We start from the raw sequence: 18,438 nt of genomic DNA on the forward strand, positions 1-18,438 counted from the left end.
TTGGTCAGGGAGGTGGATCGTCGCGGCCGAGGTGACGGAAAAGGCGGGAAAGTGCTACGAATTGGCGGCTCCAGTGGGGTGGGGGTGGGGGTCAGGAGAGCGCGCTGCGGCTGTAGGGGCGTGGGTGGCGGGAGAGACTTGACGTGACAGCGCGCTCCGTCAGAGCTTCCAAAGCAAGGCTTCGAGTGACAGGAATGAGGGTGGGACAGTAGCTCGGAGCTGCTCCCAACCTAAAGGGGTCGCCCTCCGAGTGCCCCCCGCCTGTCCCCTGAAAGCCCGCGTACCAGCCGCCTGCTGAATGCTGCTTTTGAACCTCCTTCCCCTCCCATGTCCTCAGAGTCGCCGAGCCCATGGCTTTCAGAGCGACCCCAGGCCGGACGCCGCCGGAACCCGGACCGGGACCCGGACCCAGATCCGGGATCCCCTCAGCCAGCTTCCCCAGCCCCCAGCCCCCAATGGCGGGGCCTGGAGGTATCGAGGAAGAGGACGAGGAGGAGCCCGCCGAGGTGTCCGAGGAGTTGGGAGGGCTGGGAGAGGCCGAGCCGACCCTGTTTCACGTTGACTAAACGCCCCATGAGTGCCTATCTCCGAGATTTGGTTACATGATTAATAATAAGGGATGACCAATCCATGCCCTTCCGAGGGATTCAGATCTCGATCCCCTTTCCTTCCTCGCGGGACAGATCCATCTGTGCGTGCTGTGGAGCTCCGGATACCTGGGCATTGCTTACTATGACACTAGTGACTCCACTATCCACTTCATGCCAGATGCCCCAGACCACGAGAGCCTAAAGCTTCTCCAGAGAGGTGCGACAGAGCCCAGCATTCCTCTCCTTTGGGGTGGGACGTGTGCTCACTCATACATCCTCATGTAGTTTATAGTCACCTGATTTAGGAATTACTTATTCAACACAACTTTATTAGGTACCTACTGTATGTGAAATGCTACAGATTTTGTCCCTGGCAAACCATGATTTTAGTGATAGTTTCCAGGACACTCTTGTTCCTTTCCACCGTGCCTTTACTAAATCTCCTTCTCTACTGCGCTCCCAGTGTGCAGACCGTCCCTTACAGACATAAAATAACTTTAGTTTGGTTTTGGTTTTTTTGAGACAGGGTCTCAACTATGTACTATGTGGCTCTGGTTATCCTGAAACCCATTATGTAGACCAGGCAGATTTTGATTTCATGGAAATTCCCCTGCCTCCCAAGGGCTGGGATTAAAGGCATGTGTCACCATGCCTGGCTAATGATAAATTCTTGAGGAGAACAGACAGTGGCAGGAAGAGAGCCATCACTTTCCTCTTAGTCACAGTGGAGAGATCCTTCGACTCATCTGGCACCTTCCTTCTCTCTTTAAGTTCTGGATGAAATCAACCCCCAGTCTGTTGTCACAAGTGCCAAACAGGATGAGGCTATGACTCGATTTCTAGGGAAGCTTGGTAAGGATTGCATAGAGAAGGGGAAATTGAAACAGTCTACTAAATCTTTGGCTGGGAGGGAGCATGGGACAATGACAGGCCTGAACTGTACAAGACTGTGGACTCTTGCCTCCACAGCCTCCGAGGAGCACAGAGAGCCAAAGGGACCTGAAATCATACTTCTGCCAAGCGTGGATTTTGGTAGCTCCTTCCTTTTATGTTACCAGCCCCCATCCCAGGGCCGCTGTCCTTTCTCTGAAAGGAGCTCCTATTATCAGAAACCTTGCCTCGTGTACTCTTATCTGGAAGCTGCTTCCCACACCCCATCACGAGTCTCCCCGAGACCTCTCCTGCACCTCACTGTCTTTAGTACAACTTACTGAGAAACCACTGGGTTAGTATGTGAGGAATGGGGGAGTGGAAGAAAATGGAGAGATGACACACTTTTTTTTTTTTATATGGTTTTTCGAGACAGGGTTTCTCTGTGTAGCCCTGGCTGTCCCGGAACTCACTTTGTAGACCAGGCTGGCCTCGAACTCAGAAATCCGCCTGCCTCTGCCTCCCAAGTGCAAGGATTAAAGGCATGAGCCACCACGCCCGGCGAGATGACACTCTTAAAACAGTTTTAAATGTTGGAGCCAAATTCCTTTGTTGCATTAAAAAGGAAAAGGCACTGTTTTTGGGAACCATGGTTCATAAGGCACTCCCTACTTTGCAAACTTCCAGGTTTGCAAAAAGGACAGGAAATACAGGAAATGTGTAGTATTAGTATTAGTTCCATATATATATTAAACCTAGAAGATCCACAATCCCAGATGTTTTGATGTTTTGCCTCCTGAGTCACTTTGTCTCTCTCAGGTTGTGCTTATAGCCAGACATCTACATTACATAAAGAACTGAAAGAATGAGACTACATCTGTATGTTTTGATTCTTTTTTTTTTTTTTTTTTTTTTTTTTTTTTTGGTTTTTCGAGACAGGGTTTCTCTGTATAGCCCTGGCTGTCCTGGAACTCACTTTGTAGACCAGGCTGGCCTCGAACTCAGAAATCCGCCTGCCTCTGCCTCCCAAGTGCTGGGATTAAAGGCGTGCGCCACCACCGCCCGGCTATGTTTTGATTCTTGCTTTAGCTATCCTTAACCACCTTTATGGCCTTGGACAAGCCATATGGTCGGATTTGTTCTTATTGTTAAACTGGGGCAAGAGAATGGACCTCTGAGACCTTTTACTCCCCAAATAGGTCCAGAGATAAGCAAACAGCGTCTCCTTTCCGGAAACTACTCCTTCATCTCAGACTCCATGACTGCTACTGAGAAAATCCTTTTCCTCTCCTCCATTATTCCCTTTGACTGTGTCCTCACGGTGAGCTGGGTCATGGGGTGAGGGCTAGGATGCAGCTGGGGAAAGGCGTGAGCTCCCAGCCATAGGGCAGAATTCTGACTGGACTGCCCAGCCCTGTAAAAATTACGGTTTTCCTGACATTAGTGTTGTCTAGCTTCTGGAACACTAGGCTTCATCCAGCTTCACTGCTGATCCCCTCCCAGGTCCGGGCACTTGGAGGACTGCTCAAGTTCCTGAGTCGAAGAAGAATTGGGGTTGAACTGGAAGATTATAATGTTGGTGTCCCTATCCTGGGATTTAAGAAGTTTGTATTGTAGGTGACTCATGCAAACCTCAACCAAAGTAAAGAGGACTGGGAGGTCTAAGAAGAAAGGGTGTGTGTGTGTGTGTGTGTGTGTGTGTGTATTTCTCTGTGTGAGTGTGTGTGTCTGTGTGTGTACAGATGAAGGGCAATGGTTGAAGAGTGCTCTGGCACAGGAGAACCAGAAAGATTGGATTGCTTGGAGAGGTATTGGGAGAGGGGAGTAGTTTAGTAGTGACTCCTCATGCCTCAGACACCGTTCTTAAGGCTTTTTCTGTTCTTAGGACCCATCTGGTGAGCATAGATCAAGACACTTACAGGTGAGGTGGAGACAAGCTGCTGCCTGCAGAAACAAAGGACAAGTTTAAGGCTCTAATAATCCTACTGAGGCTCTGGCTTCTTTAATCCTGGGGCTTGAAGGAAAGAAAAGGGTGATTGTGTGGATGAGGGTAAAGGAAAGGAAGGGGCACAGACGAATCACCGTCCTTCCTCTTTGCAACTTTGAATTAACTGAGGGACTGGTGCTTGCTAGACAAGCACCCCACCCCCTATTTTTTTTTTAAAGAGTTATTTATTTCATGTATGTGAGTACACCATCACTGTCTTCAGACACACCAGAAGAGGGCGCCAGATCTCATTACAGATGGTTGTGAACCACCATGCGGTTGCTGGGAATTGAACTCAGGACCTCTGAAAGATCAATCAGTGTTCTTAACCATTGAGCCATCGCTCCAGCCCAAGTACCCTGCTCTTGACAACTTCAACCCACCCTTTTCTTTCCTTCCTTCCTTCCTTTCTTTTTCTTTTTCTTTTTTCCTCTTTTTTTTTTTTTTTTTTTGAGACAGGGTCTCTCCATGTAACCCTGGCTGTTCTGGAACCCACTATCTAGACCAACTGGCCTCAAACTCCCTGCCTGCCTCTGCTTTCTGAGTGTTTGGGTTACTGGTGTGAGCCACCATACCTGGCTTTTATTTCCTTTCCTAAGGGGAGAAGCTAAGGCAAACAGAAGTGAGTAATAAACCACACATCGAGATTATTGTTGCTAGGCATGAAATAAAAAGCTTATTATTAACTTAAATCACATTTCTATTCTTAGTTCTCAACTCCCTTTATTATAAAAAAAAAATCCATTACAGTATATATGGGAACATGGTTCAGTGAGTAAAAGCTCTTGCTACACAAGTTTGAGGATCTGAGTTTGTATTCTAAGCATTTGCATAAAAAGCCACTCATTGTGGTTTGTGCGCCTGCAGTCTTGGTGCTGGCATGGGTGGAGACAGGACTGCTAGGTTTTACTGGCTGCCAGCTTAGCCAAAGAAAATGGGGAATTCCGGGTTCAATGAGAGACCTTGTCTTAAAAGAGAACAAGACGGAGAGAACAAAGCCTCTGCATATATGTGCAGGAGCATGTTCACCTGCATACAAATATGTGCACATGGGCAAGTGTGGTGACTCACCTTTAATCCCAGCACTGAGAGGCAGAGGCAGTGGGATTTCTATGCATTTGAGACCAGCCTCGTCTACATAGTGAGTTCCAGGATAGCCAGGGCTACCTAGAGAGATCCTGTTTCAAAAACAAATATGTACATGCATGCATATACCACATGTGGGATGTATAGAAATTCAGGCTCCTCCATTTCTCTGTGACAGCGTTCTACAGATTTTCAAGAGTGAGTCTCACCCCTCGGTGTACAAAGTAGCCAGCGGGCTGAAGGAGGGGCTCAGCCTTTTTGGTAGGTGTGGCCTGTTGCTCACCCCACACTCTGAAAACATGCTAGAAAAGCAATTGACTCTATAGCCATGTGCAGGGGCGCACGCTCTCTCTTCTGGCTTACTGACATTGCCAGATGGCCTTTCCACACCAGCCCAGGTATCTCAGTCTCTGTGCCCACCTGACTCAAGCTTGTCATAGACTTCTAGCCATATAGTGTAATTTGCTTGTCAGCTGTGACCTTAACAATACTGTGTTCAGTCCCTGGCTTTGTATGAATGTGTCCACTGAGGAGTTTTAGAACTGCTTCATATAGTTTTTATCTGGTTCTTCTGGCTTTAGAGTATATTAGGGATGCGACTCCAAGTGTCTAGCTTCTCACTGGATTATGCTTTAGTTTTAGATATTGTGATGGGCTTTTGTGAGTTGTGGCTATGCCCGTTTATATATTTTCCTGACTGAGTGTCCATCCCTTTTCCTACCCTCACATGATAATCCAATTTGTAGCTAGGCACTAATTTGGCTGCTTTTGCGTTCTGTATCTGGGCCTCCAGACCAGCCTACTTTGTAACCAGTTCACTCCCTATGCATACCCCACAGGAATCCTCAACAGATGCCGCTGTAAGTGGGGACAGAAGCTGCTCAGGTGAGTGGCCTCAGATATGGGTTTATAAACAAATACACACTGAGTATTGAGGCCTATCATAGCAGTCTACAAAACACTCTTTCAATTAGCAGTGCTAGAAATACCAACTGCCCATCTAGAACCTAGTGGAGTAGCTAGGATAGTCTTCATTTTATGTTGTCAGCACAGCTGCAAACACCCCTGTGGATAACGAGCTTTCTCCTTTTTATTCAGTCTAGGTTCTCAAGCTCAGGGAATGATGTTGCTTATGGTGGGTGGGTTCTCTCACATCAAAGAATGTGATTAAGATAATCCCTCAGAGTATTCTCAGAGTAGTTCTAGACTGTCTAGTTGACAATTAAACTGATCATGGCACCTCTGTCTACCTCCGTTTTAATTTTCAGAATCTCATCCTCAAACTCCTTGTAAGTCCTTTTCTACTAGATAGACCCTGTGTTCTGACCACCCCTGTCAAAATTTAGTCTCATATTTGAGGGTCAAATCAACTTTCTCTACTAAGGGATGACCATTATTAAGAGTTGTAAGAGAAGCCTGGATTGGTGGCGCATGCCTTTAATCCCAGCACTTGGGAGGCAGAGGCAGGCGGATTTCTGAGTTCGAGGCCAGCCTGGTCTACAGAGTGAGTTCCAGGACAGCCAGGGCTACACAAAGAAACCCTGTCTTGAAAAACAAAACAAAACAACAACAACAACAACAAAAAGAGTTGTAAGAGAGATTGCTCAGTGGTTAGGAACACTGACTGTTCTTCCAGAGGTCCTGAGTTCAATTCCTAGCAACCACATAGTGGCTCACAACCATCTGTAATGGAATCTGTTGCCCTCTCTGGTGTGTCTGAATACAACTACGATATACTTATATACATAAAATAAATAATTATTTTTTTAAAAAGTGTTGTAAGATGAATTGGGCATGGCCACCATGTGTTTAATCCCATCGGAGTCAGAGGCAGGCAGATCTCTATGAGTTCCAGGTCAGCCAAGGCTACATAGTGAGACCTTGTCTCAAAACAACCAAAACCAAAACAGAATAGAATTGTAAGCTGAGTAGATTGGCGTGTAGTGAGATAGCTCAGTGAATAGAGGCACATGCCACTAAACCTGATGACCTTGAGTTTGAGTCCCAGAACTCATGATGGAAGAAGAAGAAAACCAAGTCATACAAGTTGTCCTCCATCTTCTGCATATGGCACATGCATACACGCATACACACACACGCACACACACACACACGCACACCTTTACAAAAAGCAAGAGAGAATTAAGGAACTAAGAAAAGAAAAAGAAGGAATTGTAGGCTAGGGGCTGATGGGCCAACTCCACAGGTAAAAGTGCTTTCTGCACAGGCCTAGCAACCTGAGCCCACATAAAGGCCGGACAGAACCAACTCCACAGAGTTATCTCCACCAGTGCCATGACATCTGTGTCCACATATGCACAATACATACAACACACAGAGAACAGCAGGCTGGAAAGAGGCCTATGGCAAACACCTGTAATTCGAGCAGATTCTAGGAAATGGAAGCTAGAGGAGCAGGAGTTCTAGGTCAGCCTTGATATGGCAACTTTGAGAACAGTCTGAACGATGTGAAACCCTGTCTCAAAAAAAAAAAAAAAAATTGCAGGCTGGGGGTGTGTCTCAGTAGTTTGTTGCTTAGGTAGTGAGTAAGCCTTGACACAGCCCTAAACTTTGCCAAAAGAAGGAAGCATAGAAGGAGTCTGGGGGGGAGGTGAGGATGAAAATTAGTTACATGCATTTATGCAGAAAGAGTATGGAAAGATGATACTTTGTCTATGCTGTTTCCTTGAGATACTGTGGCGGCTACACACAGATAGCAAACTCATATTGACTCACCATCTCCCACTCAGCTGCAGAGAGCTGCAGTGTTGGCACACAAATACCACAACACACTGTTCCCCTCTAAAACACTGACACGCTCCACCACATTTCCACATGGAGCGGCACACAATCTCAGTATAGACACAGTCATGGTGACTACTCCGGCAGTTTTCAAAATGCACTTATAAACGAGCCCATATACACGGGGCCTGCACTTGCCAGTTAGTTCTTTCCCATTGTGTGCTGCAGGTATACAGTACCACGCTCCCCAAGCAAAGTCAAGATGAGAGAAGACGTGACTTGTAACCTTCCCATCCCAACCCTTGCCCTCCAGGCTGTGGTTTACACGTCCGACCCGGGAGCTGAGGGAGCTCAATTCCCGTCTGGATGTCATTCAGTTCTTCCTGATGCCTCAGAACCTGGACATGGCCCAGATGCTGCACCGACTCCTAAGCCACATCAAGAATGTGCCTGTGAGCCCAGGGCAGAGATCAGGGCGGGAATAAGAGTGATGGCTTATAGAAAAACTTAGGCAGCTTGTTTTATTAAAATTTTGTTTGGTTGGGTTTTGTTTTTGATTTGGGTTAGGGTCTCACTATGTACCCATGTATGGCCTAGAACTCACAGAGCTCTACCTGCCTCTGCCTCCTGAGTACTGGGAGTAAAGCTGTGTACAACCACACCTGGATGTTTGGTTTTGAGACAGGGTCTCACTATGTAGCTCTGGCTATTCTAGAACTTGCTATATAGACCAGGCTGGCCTTGAACTCAGAGATCCACCTGCCTCTGGAGTGCTGAGATGAAAGGCATGCACCACCACACCCAGCCCAATATTTATTTTATTTTCAATTATATGCATCTATAGCCAGGCCTGTGAGTTTGAAGCCAGCCTTGTCTATATAGTGAGTTCTAGTTCATATAGGGCTACCTAATGGAACCTTCTCAAACAAAACAAAACAGAAATTAGGTGTGTCTGTGTGGAGTACACCCATGTGAGTGTGGGTGACTAGAGTCCAGAACAGGATGGTGAATCATCTAAAGCTAGAGTTATGGGTGGTTGTGAACCCCCTGTTGTGGGTGCTGGGAAACAAACCTTGGTCCTCTGAAAGACCATCTCTCCCACCTGGAGGATAATGCCTTGAGGGGCATCAGATGTCAAATGACAAACCATAGCTGTCTCTTGTATGCTTATAGCTGATTCTGAAACGCATGAAGTTGTCCCACACCAAGGTCAGTGACTGGCAGGTCCTCTACAAGGTAAGGCCGCTGTTTTGTTGGCATCAAGATATAGCCTAGGAGAGCCTCACTCTTAGTATCTCCCTGCCCCTACGCCTGAGTTCTGGGATTACAGGCTTCCCTTTTTAGATCAGAAGTTCAAGTCAAGCCTTCGTGGCCCGTGTCTAGACCTTCTTCTCTTGGGACACCATGCCACACTTTACTCACTGATGGTTCCTTTAAACTCTGTGTTGCAGAAATAGCCAAAATATTTGCAGGTAAATAGTGCAATTACTCCTCTTTTAGTCACACATTCAGCTTCAACCCTTTGGCTCATGACAGTCTCTTCATCTCCAGCCATTAGATTACTCTAGCCATAAACACTTCATTGTGACCATCACAGAATTGGTACTGATGCTGCGACTCAATATCAGAACCATGAGGTCCGCCCCCACCCCATGTTGGTCCACTCACCTGTCTTCCTTGCCTGCTTGCTTTTTATTTATTTATTTTAGGGGTTTTAGAGACAAGGTTTCTCTGTGTAGTCCTAGCTATCTTGGAACCCGCTCTGTAGACCAGGCTGGCCTCAAACTCAGAAATCCGCCTGCCTCTGCCTCCCGAGTACTGGGATTAAAGGAGTGAGCCACCATGGCTAGCTTTTTATTTATTTTTATTTACTTATTTACTTTATCTATCTATCTATCTATCTATCTATCCATCAGTCAGTCTGTCTATCTGTCCATCCATCCACCCACCTATCTATCCACCTACCATACACCCATCCATCCACCTATCTAGTTTTTTTTTTTTTTTTTTTTTTGAGAAAATGTTTCTCTGTGTAGCTCTGGCTATCCTGGACTCTATTTGTAGGCTAGCCTGTGTCCTTGACTTCACAGACCTCACAGAGATCTGTCTGCCTCCTACATGCTGGGACCAAAGGCATGTGCAACCACACCCAGCTCAACCTGGCTTCTTTTTAATTTGTAAAGCTTTATTTGATATATAGGAGTGTTTGCCTCTGTTTGTGCAACGTGTCCATGTTTAACTTCTCTGGGTTGATATGATTGCAAATGTTTTTTACATAATTATAAAGCAAAGTTAAATTTTTCATTTTATGTTTTAGACACTGTTCTATTGCTGTGAGGAGACACCACGACCACAGCAACTTTTAAAAGAAAAACATTTAAATGGGCCTGGCTTACAGTTCAGAGGTTCTGTCCATTATTGGGGTAGGAGCATGGCGGCATCCAGTCAGACATGTAACTTAGAACTCCACATCCCAGTCCTCAGACAGCAGTGACCAAGCCAGCTCAGTCAGTCAACAAGGTCTCAAAAGGGAGGGAGTGAGGATTGAAAAAAGAAAAATGAAAAACAGACAAAATTACAAGACTCCAGCCTGCACTGAGGCTGAAGCGGGTTTATGTCTCTCCAGCCTGCTTTGCTATCATTCTAGGTACATCCAAAACACATGGGCAGTTCTTAGAGCTCAAAGTAATGGAGAGAAGTAGTAAACAAGGAGATCACACAAGGAGATCAGTAAGCAAAGGAGTGAACAAAGCCCCATGGTCACTGTCTTAGTCAGGGTTTCTATTCCTGCACAAACATCATGACCAAGAATCAAGTTGGGGAGGAAAGGGTTTATTCAGCTCACACTTCCACACTGCTGTTCATCACCTAAGGAAGTCAGGACTGGAACTCAAGCAGGTCAGAAAGCAGGAGCTGATGCAGAGGCCATGGAGGGATGTTCTTTACTGGCTTGCCTCCCCTGGCTTGCTTAGCTTGCTGTCTTATAGAACCCGGGGCTACCAGCCCAGGGATAGCACCATCCACCATGGGCCCTCCGTCCTTGATCACTAAGAAAATGCCCCACAGCTGGATCTCATGGAGGCACTTCCCCAACTGAAGCTCCCTTCTCTGATAACTCCAGCCTGTGTCAAGTTGACACACAAAACCAGCCAGTACAATCACTGTTTCTAATATTGTCTGAGCCCAGTGACAAATGCCAAATTCCTAGAAGTGGCAGCAAAAGCTCTCAACAGAACAGGGAGAGAGAGTGACACTGGGCCTGGCTTGAGCATCTGAAACCTCAAAGCCCACCCCCAGTGACACACTTCTACCAACAAGACGACTCCCTGTGGGCCTATGGAGACCATTTTCATTCAAACCACCACATTTATTTACTAACTTTGTATTTGTTTGTTTGTTTTGAGATAGGGTTTCATTATGTAGTCCTGTCTGGAATAGAACTCTTTATGTAAACCCTAATGGCTTAACATTCATAGAGACGCTGGGCGGTGGTGGCACATGTCTTTAATCCCAGCACTTGGGAGGCAGAGGCAGGTGGATTTCTGAGTTCGAGGCCAGCCTGGTCTACAAAGTGAGTTCCAGGACAGCCAGGGCTACAGAGAAACCCTGTCTCGAAAAAACAAAAACAAAAAAAAAATATTTTTTTTTATTATCTAGTTTGAGACAGGGTCTCACTGTGTAGCAATGTACTTCCTGAACTTGCTGTGTAGACTAGGCTAGCCTCAAACTTGTAGCAACCCTTTTGTCTCTGCCTTATAAGCACTGACATTTGCTTGTTTGGTTGCTTAGAGACAGGATCTCAAAATATAGCACAGGCTAGCCTTAAATGCACTATGTCATCCCAGTTGATCTTGAATTTGCGATCCATCTGCCTCAGTTTCCAGAGTGCTGGGATTACAGACTTTCGACATCACACCCAATTGAGACCTTGTGCCCCCAAAGCAAAAGAAGCACAAGCCTAGCCTGGACTACAGAGTGAGTTAGAGAGCTGTGTGGGTAACTTAGTGTGATCTTATCTCAGAGTAAACAGTTGGGTTGCAGCTTAGCAGTGGTGCATGGTGACAATGAGAACAAGGGAGCTACACGCTTGGTTCAAGCCCCAGTCCATTCATTTGCTGTGAGAGTTGAGGCTGCCATTGCCTCTTGTGCTTCAGACTGCTCATCTGTGAGCTGAAGGTGGAGGTAGTGCCCACCCCACAGGGCTCTGACTCACAAGGAAATCTAAAACGTGGCCTGGCACATCAGTGCGGGTCACTGCATCTCCCTCCTGTGTTCATTTGCTCTGTCTCGGTTCTCAGCTGACTTTGGAGTTTTTATTTAAGGCTCACCTCCTTTCCTTTTCTGTGAAAAGGCTTCCCAAATAGCCTCAGGCCTCTCCAGATTTGTTTGAAATTCTTGGACTTTGTCAGTTGTTCAACTCTGTCTGCTTTATCGGGGCTACTGAATCTGCTGCTCGTCCCAGCCCTTGACTTGTGCGGTTTATACAGCTCTTCTGCAGAAGGACACTCCCTCTGGTGCTATGCTCTGTCCATAGCTTAACCTGTGGTCACATCAGCTCCCTCCCGGTCACTGACCTTGCCCTGGAGAATGAGTTCTCAGGGACGCTGGCCCCTCTCTGCTTCTTCTAGCACACTTCCTCCCTGACTTCTAAAACCCTTTTTTCTGTTTTTGTTTTGGTTTTGGTTTTTCGAGACAGGGTTTCTCTGTATAGCTCTGGCTGTCCTGGAGCTCACTCTGTAGACCAGGCTGGCCTTGAACTCACAGAGATCCACCTGTCTCTGCCTCCCAAGTGCTGGGATTAAAGGTGTGTACCACCATGCCCAGCCTGATTGTTTTCTTGTCCTCCTCTTGCAGAAGTTTAATTTAATAATAATCTGTTCTCTCCATCGGTTTTTCCTTTCTTCCTTTCTCTTCCTTTTTTTTTTTTTTTTTTAAGATTTTTATTTATATGAGTACACTGTAGCTGTCTCAGACACACCAGAAGAGGGCATCAGCTCTCATTGCAGATGGTTGTGCGTCACCATGTGGTTGCTGGAATTTGAACTCAGGACCTTTGGAAGAGCAGTGCTCTCAACCACTGAGCCATCTCTCCAGCCCTCTTTCTTTCTCTCTTTCTCTCTTTCTTTCTTTCTTTCTTTCTTTCTTTCTTTCTTTCTTTCTTTCTTTCTCTTTGCTTGTTTTTTGAGACAGGATCTCCTGTGTAGCCCTGGCTGTCCTGGAACTCACTCTGTAGACCAGGCTGGCCTCAAACTCACAGAGATCCACCTGCCTCTGTCACTCAAGTGCTGAAATTGTAGGCATGCACCATCATGCCCCACTTTCTATGTTTTTTATCTGTGTCTGTGGGTGTGTTCTTGCCTTTGGTAACCTCTCAGTGTTCACCATTGGTCCTTGTGTTTCTCGTTCTGTCCATGTCACCTGGGTGGGGTCACCTTCTCAGTCATCTCTCCCACAGACTGTGTACAGTGCTCTCGGCCTGAGGGATGCCTGCCGTTCTCTGCCACAGTCCATCCAGCTTTTTCAGGACATTGCCCAGGAGTTCTCTGACGACCTGCATCACATTGCCAGCCTCATCGGGAAGGTGGTGAGCAGAAGCCAGACACCGGAGGAGGAGGAGGAGGAGGAGTGGGGCAGGATGGAGGAGTAGAAAGGGTCTGGGGTCTGGAGAATGTGGTGTGGGAGGTGGGGGCACATAGGAGATGTGGCATCACCTGGTGACAAAACAACATGCTGAGAGGAAGTGTCTGAAGATGAGGATTAAAGGGGGATCTGGGGCCCAAGGAGAACCGGGGGACAGAACAGAGAGAGGGTGCTGGGTGCTAAGAAACTGGACGTCTAATCTGTCTCCTCAGGTGGACTTTGAGGAAAGTTTTGCTGAAAATCGCTTCACAGTCCTCCCTAACATAGACCCTGACATAGATGCCAGTGAGTGCTGGGCGTGTGGGTCCTAGGCCTGGGGGTCCTGGGGCAGTCGTTCGATCCATGATCCATGCGCGGCTAGACACATACATGGGAATCAGCTTGCAGCCAGAAGAAAGCTCTTCCTTTAGAGTCTCCAGTAGCATGGGCTAGCCTCAAACTCAGTATATAACCAAGGACAGCCTCAAACTCCTGATCCTCCTGCTCCCACTCTGGAGGGCTTGGATTGCAGGCATGCACCGATCACCATGCCTGGATAATCAGGGATTCTTAAAAAAATTAGTTTCATGTGGCCAGAGTTGGCCTTGAACCCCTAATCCTCCCAGACCTCATTTTTATATGCATGTAATTTTCTACACACCTAGAGAAGCGAAGGCTGATGGGGCTTCCGAGCTTCCTCACTGAAGTTGCTCAGAAGGAGCTGGAGAACCTGGACTCTCGCATCCCCTCATGCAGTGTCATCTACATCCCTCTGGTGAGCGAGTGCAGGAGAGCAGTGAAGTCCCCAGGAGTTTCATGGTGATGCATGAAAGCCCTTCAACACTGGAGGGCAGGACAGCGGCTCATGGATGCATCCATAGGTCTCATGTGGAGTGGTCCGGGAGGAAGTGACACCCAGCCAGATGAGCTAAATTAACCCTGGCAGTCAATGGGTGACAGGCACCCACTGTCCTTAAACCCAGGGGCATGAATACCTTTGGTGACTTCAGTCTCTGACAGAGGAATGGAGGATCCCAGTGGTGTCTGGGCTCCCTCTTGGACCAGAGGGTGTTCAGTAAGTTCCTGCCCACTCTGACTCCATTCTCTCCCCAGATTGGCTTCCTTCTTTCCATTCCCCGCTTGCCTTTCATGGTAGAAGCTAGTGACTTTGAGATTGAGGGGCTGGACTTCATGGTAAGTGTCTCGACTTCTCGGTGGTGGGAGGAGTGTGATAAGAAGCTGGAAGAAGGGTCTCAGCCCATCAGCACTGAACATGATGTGGGATCATTTTTGTAGTTTAAGAAGCTTTTCCAGTCCTGAGTCAGAAGAGGAGTTGGGGGTGAGGGGCTGGAGGAGGTCCAGGCAGGTGGAGAGGAGAGAAGACCTAAGGGATGAAAAGCCACTGGGCATGGTGGTGTGGGCATGGTGGTGTGGGGCATGGTGATGTGGACATGGTGGTGTGGGCATGGTGGTGTGGGGCATGGTGATGTGGACATGGTGGTGTGGGGCATGGAGGTGTATCCCTGGCTTTTCGGGAACTCACTCTGTAGACCAGGCTGGCCTCAGACTCACAGAGTCCACCTGCCTATGACTCCCAAGTGCTGGGGATTGAAGGTATGCACTACTGCTGCCTGGCTTGTGATCACAACTTTAATCCCAGCACTCTGGAGACAGAGGCAGGTGGGTCTCTGTGAGTTGCAAGCCAGCCAGGGCTATAGAATGAAATCCTGTCCCAAAACAAAACAAAACAAATCAAATCAAAACAAAACGAAACAAGAGACAACAAGCCCAGAGTCTGGACTCCTTGCACCCAGTTTCTCTCAGAGGACAAGCTGCACTATCGTAGCGCCCGGACCAAGGAGCTGGACACGCTGCTGGGAGATCTGCACTGCGAGATCCGGGGTGAGGAGCCCGTGGGGGGAGGGGGCAGGCTGCTCTAACAGACCCTGCTCTCATGCTGGCCCCTCTGCATGGTCGCACAGCATCTGTGTGCCTGCTTCCAGATCTTTCCAGGCACCTCTCTCTCTCCTTCTCCAGACCAGGAGACCCTGTTGATGTACCAGCTGCAGTGCCAGGTGCTGGCACGGGCTTCAGTCTTAACTCGGGTATTGGACCTTGCCTCCCGCCTGGACGTCCTGTTGGCTCTTGCCAGTGCTGCCCGGGACTACGGCTATTCGAGACCGCATTACTCTCCCTGTATCCATGGAGTGCGAATCAGGAATGGCAGGTGAGAAGGGGCCCCATGTCCCGCTGTGGGGTTCCTCCCTGCGTCCACAAACCATGCAGTGTCTCTCTACCCACCACAGGCATCCTCTAATGGAACTGTGCGCACGAACCTTCGTGCCCAACTCCACGGACTGTGGTGGGGACCAGGGCAGGGTCAAAGTCATCACTGGACCCAACTCCTCAGGGAAAAGCATTTATCTCAAGCAGGTGAGGGGCTGCCAACCCGGGCGGGCGGCCCACATCTCCATTTCCTCTGGCCGCCAGGCCGGATCCTCTGTTCCCCCACACCCACCCCCACCCCCACGCAGCACATGCCCTTGTCCTCTGAGGGACAGTCTCTTCTTTAGGCTAGACCTTTCCGTGGCCACAAGTCCCTGGACCAACCTCCAGATAGATCCATGCCGTTCCCTAGAATGCCTTTACCCACAACCCTGATTCTCTGGAGTTAATTGTGAAGTCAGGACCCGGGAAACTGTGTTCCAGGGCTCTGTTCTTCTGTTACACTGCGTCCTCTCTTTAATCTGTCGCTCATGTCTTTAGTTGAGACCCATTTTTACTTTGCCCATATTACGGCAACAGGCCCATGTTCTGTCTCCCCTGCCCTGGCCCAGGTAGGCTTGATCACTTTCATGGCCCTGGTGGGCAGTTTCGTGCCTGCAGAGGAGGCTGAGATTGGGGTAATCGACGCCATCTTCACCCGAATTCACAGCTGCGAATCCATCTCCCTCGGCCTCTCCACCTTCATGATTGATCTCAACCAGGTTAAAGGGAGCAGCAGGGGCTGGGGGAAGGGTGACCGGGTAGGAACTGTGCCCCTGGAAGTCTTGGACAGGAACACATTTCCTCCAATGCATGCCATCTGCACTGGGGCCAGGGAGCACCGAGGTCGGAGTCTGGAGGCCGCAACACCATCCACAGTTCCTGAGGCTCCTTTGTGTGACCTCTCAGCTGGCAGGGGAAGGCCCGGCAAATAAGAGCATCGCTATTAAAAAGGTTGCAGTTTAGGGGTAGACACATGTAAGGAGTTTATTCATGATGACACATCACAGCCCTAACCACCAAGAAAGCTCCCTTGTCCCCTTCATGCCCAACAGGTGGCGAAAGCAGTGAACAATGCCACAGAGCACTCGCTGGTCCTGATCGATGAATTCGGGAAGGGGACCAACTCGGTGCGGAGGAAAATGAAGAGATGCTAAGGATGGGGGATGGAGGAAGATGAGGGATGGGAGCAGGAGACTGACCTCAGGGAAGGAAGGGGGATGCGTGCACAGAGGGGAGGAGAAGCCAGGGCAGCTACAGAAGGACACAGCCATCCTGGCTCTGCCCTCTCACCTCTGCCCTTTGACAGGTGGATGGCCTGGCACTTCTAGCTGCTGTGCTCCGTCACTGGCTAGCACTGGGACCCAGCTGCCCCCACGTCTTTGTGGCCACCAACTTCCTGAGCCTTGTTCAGCTGCAGCTGCTGCCGCAAGGACCCCTGGTGCAGTATTTGGTGAGGAGTCACTCTGACCATGGCCTTTCCCTCTTCTCAGTCCCAGGGCACTGAAGGCGCAGGGTCCTTGTTTGTTCTCTTTGCAGACCATGGAGACTTGTGAGGATGGGGAAGACCTTGTCTTCTTCTACCAGCTTTGCCAAGGTGTCGCCAGTGCCAGCCACGCCTCCCACACAGCGGCCCAGGCTGGGCTTCCTGACCCACTCATTGCTCGTGGCAAAGAGGTAATGAGCACCACCCCACCTCGGGCCCCCTCAAGTACACTGCTCCTCTTGCTAAGTTTAAGATTGACTTATCTTATGCATATGAGTGTTTTCCTTGAATTTATATAAATATACCACATGTGCCTGGTGTCTGTGGAGGTCAGAAAATGACATCAATCTCAGGACACTGGAGTTACAGATGGTTTGTGAGCTGCCACGTGGGTGCTGGGAATTGAACCCAGGTCCTCTGAGAGAGCAGTTAGTGCTCTTAGCTGCTGAGCCATCTCTGTACCCTCTTTCCTGTTCCTCTTGAAACTCTGGACTTGTAGGCCCACAGGACTTCTGACCCTCATTTCCCCTCTTCCCTAACGTCCTCACCCCATCCTTCCTGTGCTTCTGTGCTAGGTCTCAGACTTGATCCACAGTGGGAAACCCATCAAGGCCACGAATGAGCTTCTGAGGAGGAACCAAATGGAAAAGTGAGTGGGGCCTACCATGCTCCCCACAGCTCCTGTGTCCTCCCTCACCTGGCCCCAGCCACCTTCCTGCAGCCCTGTGCCCTCCTCCTCCTCCTTGTCCTTCTCCTCACCAAGTCAGGTGTGGCACATGCCTGTAAGCCTGGTGTTCAAGGCCAGCCTGAGCTACATAGCAAGACCTTGTCAAAAAACGACAAACAAGCCGGGCGTGGTGGCGCACGCCTTTAATCCCAGCAATCGGGAGGCAGAGGCAGGCGGATTTCTGAGTTCGAGGCCAGCCTGGTCTACAAAGTGAGTGCCAGGACAGCCAGGGCTACACAGAGAAACCCTGTCTCCAAAAACCAAAAAAAAAAAAAAAAAAAAACAAAAAAAAAAACCAACAAACAAAACCAACTCGGTATCCATGGCTGCTTTTGAAACCCTTGGCTCTCCAAGGCTGCAGTTTCCCCGCACAGACCCTCTCCTCTGTCTGCATAGGGAGTTGGCGACCCAGCAGTCACACTGTTCTGTTTCTCCTGCAGCTGCCAGGCACTGGTGGATAAGTTTCTAAAACTGGACTTGGAGGATCCCACCCTGGACCTGGACATTTTCATTAGTCAGGAAGTGCTGCCTGCTGTTCCCACCATCCTCTGAGAGTCCTCCCTCGCCTCCCAGCTGCCTGAGCCCCGGGGCCTACCATGCCTTTTCTTTTTTTTTCCCCTTACTGCAGAGTTCTCAGTTTGCACATTGTATCTTGTGTTAGGAATAAAGCTTATTTTGGATCAAGGTGTTTCCTTAGGTCACCCAACAGGACAGCAGCTGGGACAGGGGGCAGTCACTCAAATACAGTGACAGTTGGGATGGGCGGATGCTCAGTGATTAGAGGCACTGACTGCTCTTGCAGAGAAAGTGGCTTTGGTTCCAAGAACCACATGGTGGGTCACATCTGTGTGTCACTCCAGTTCCAAGGGATCTTATACCCTCTTCTAGTCTCAGGGGCTCTGGGACACATGGAATACACATAAACTCATGGACACACACATACACATAAACTAACAAATAGATAATTACATTTAGTCAGGAATGGTGGTATAAATAAATGCAGGTATGATGGTGCAGACCTTTAATTCTACCACTGGGAAGACAGAGGCAGGTGGAGCTATGAGTT

At 48.7% G+C, this 18,438-nt stretch overlaps 1 protein-coding gene across 1 annotated transcript; it reads left to right on the plus strand.

Annotated features, from left to right (window-relative positions):
• On the plus strand, nt 1–17,980 carry Msh5 (mutS homolog 5). The gene is made up of 25 exons (XM_029471594.2): nt 1–31; nt 338–506; nt 684–807; nt 1,362–1,442; nt 1,560–1,622; nt 2,660–2,781; nt 2,964–3,073; nt 3,346–3,381; nt 4,712–4,794; nt 5,373–5,418; nt 7,589–7,727; nt 8,449–8,511; nt 12,731–12,859; nt 13,128–13,200; nt 13,560–13,669; nt 14,008–14,088; nt 14,709–14,796; nt 14,932–15,121; nt 15,201–15,327; nt 15,732–15,881; nt 16,215–16,289; nt 16,469–16,612; nt 16,699–16,836; nt 17,221–17,294; nt 17,813–17,980. The coding sequence occupies exons 2-25, from the start codon at nt 351–353 to the stop codon at nt 17,922–17,924; spliced, it is 2,514 nt and encodes an 837-aa protein (XP_029327454.1). The 5' UTR covers nt 1–31; nt 338–350; the 3' UTR covers nt 17,925–17,980.
• The last annotated feature ends 458 nt before the right edge of the window (nt 17,981–18,438 follow it).

Source organism: Mus caroli, unplaced genomic scaffold, assembly GCF_978045245.1.
Source record: "Mus caroli unplaced genomic scaffold, Mus_caroli_1 scaffold_18, whole genome shotgun sequence".
Taxonomy (NCBI): domain Eukaryota; kingdom Metazoa; phylum Chordata; class Mammalia; order Rodentia; family Muridae; genus Mus; species Mus caroli.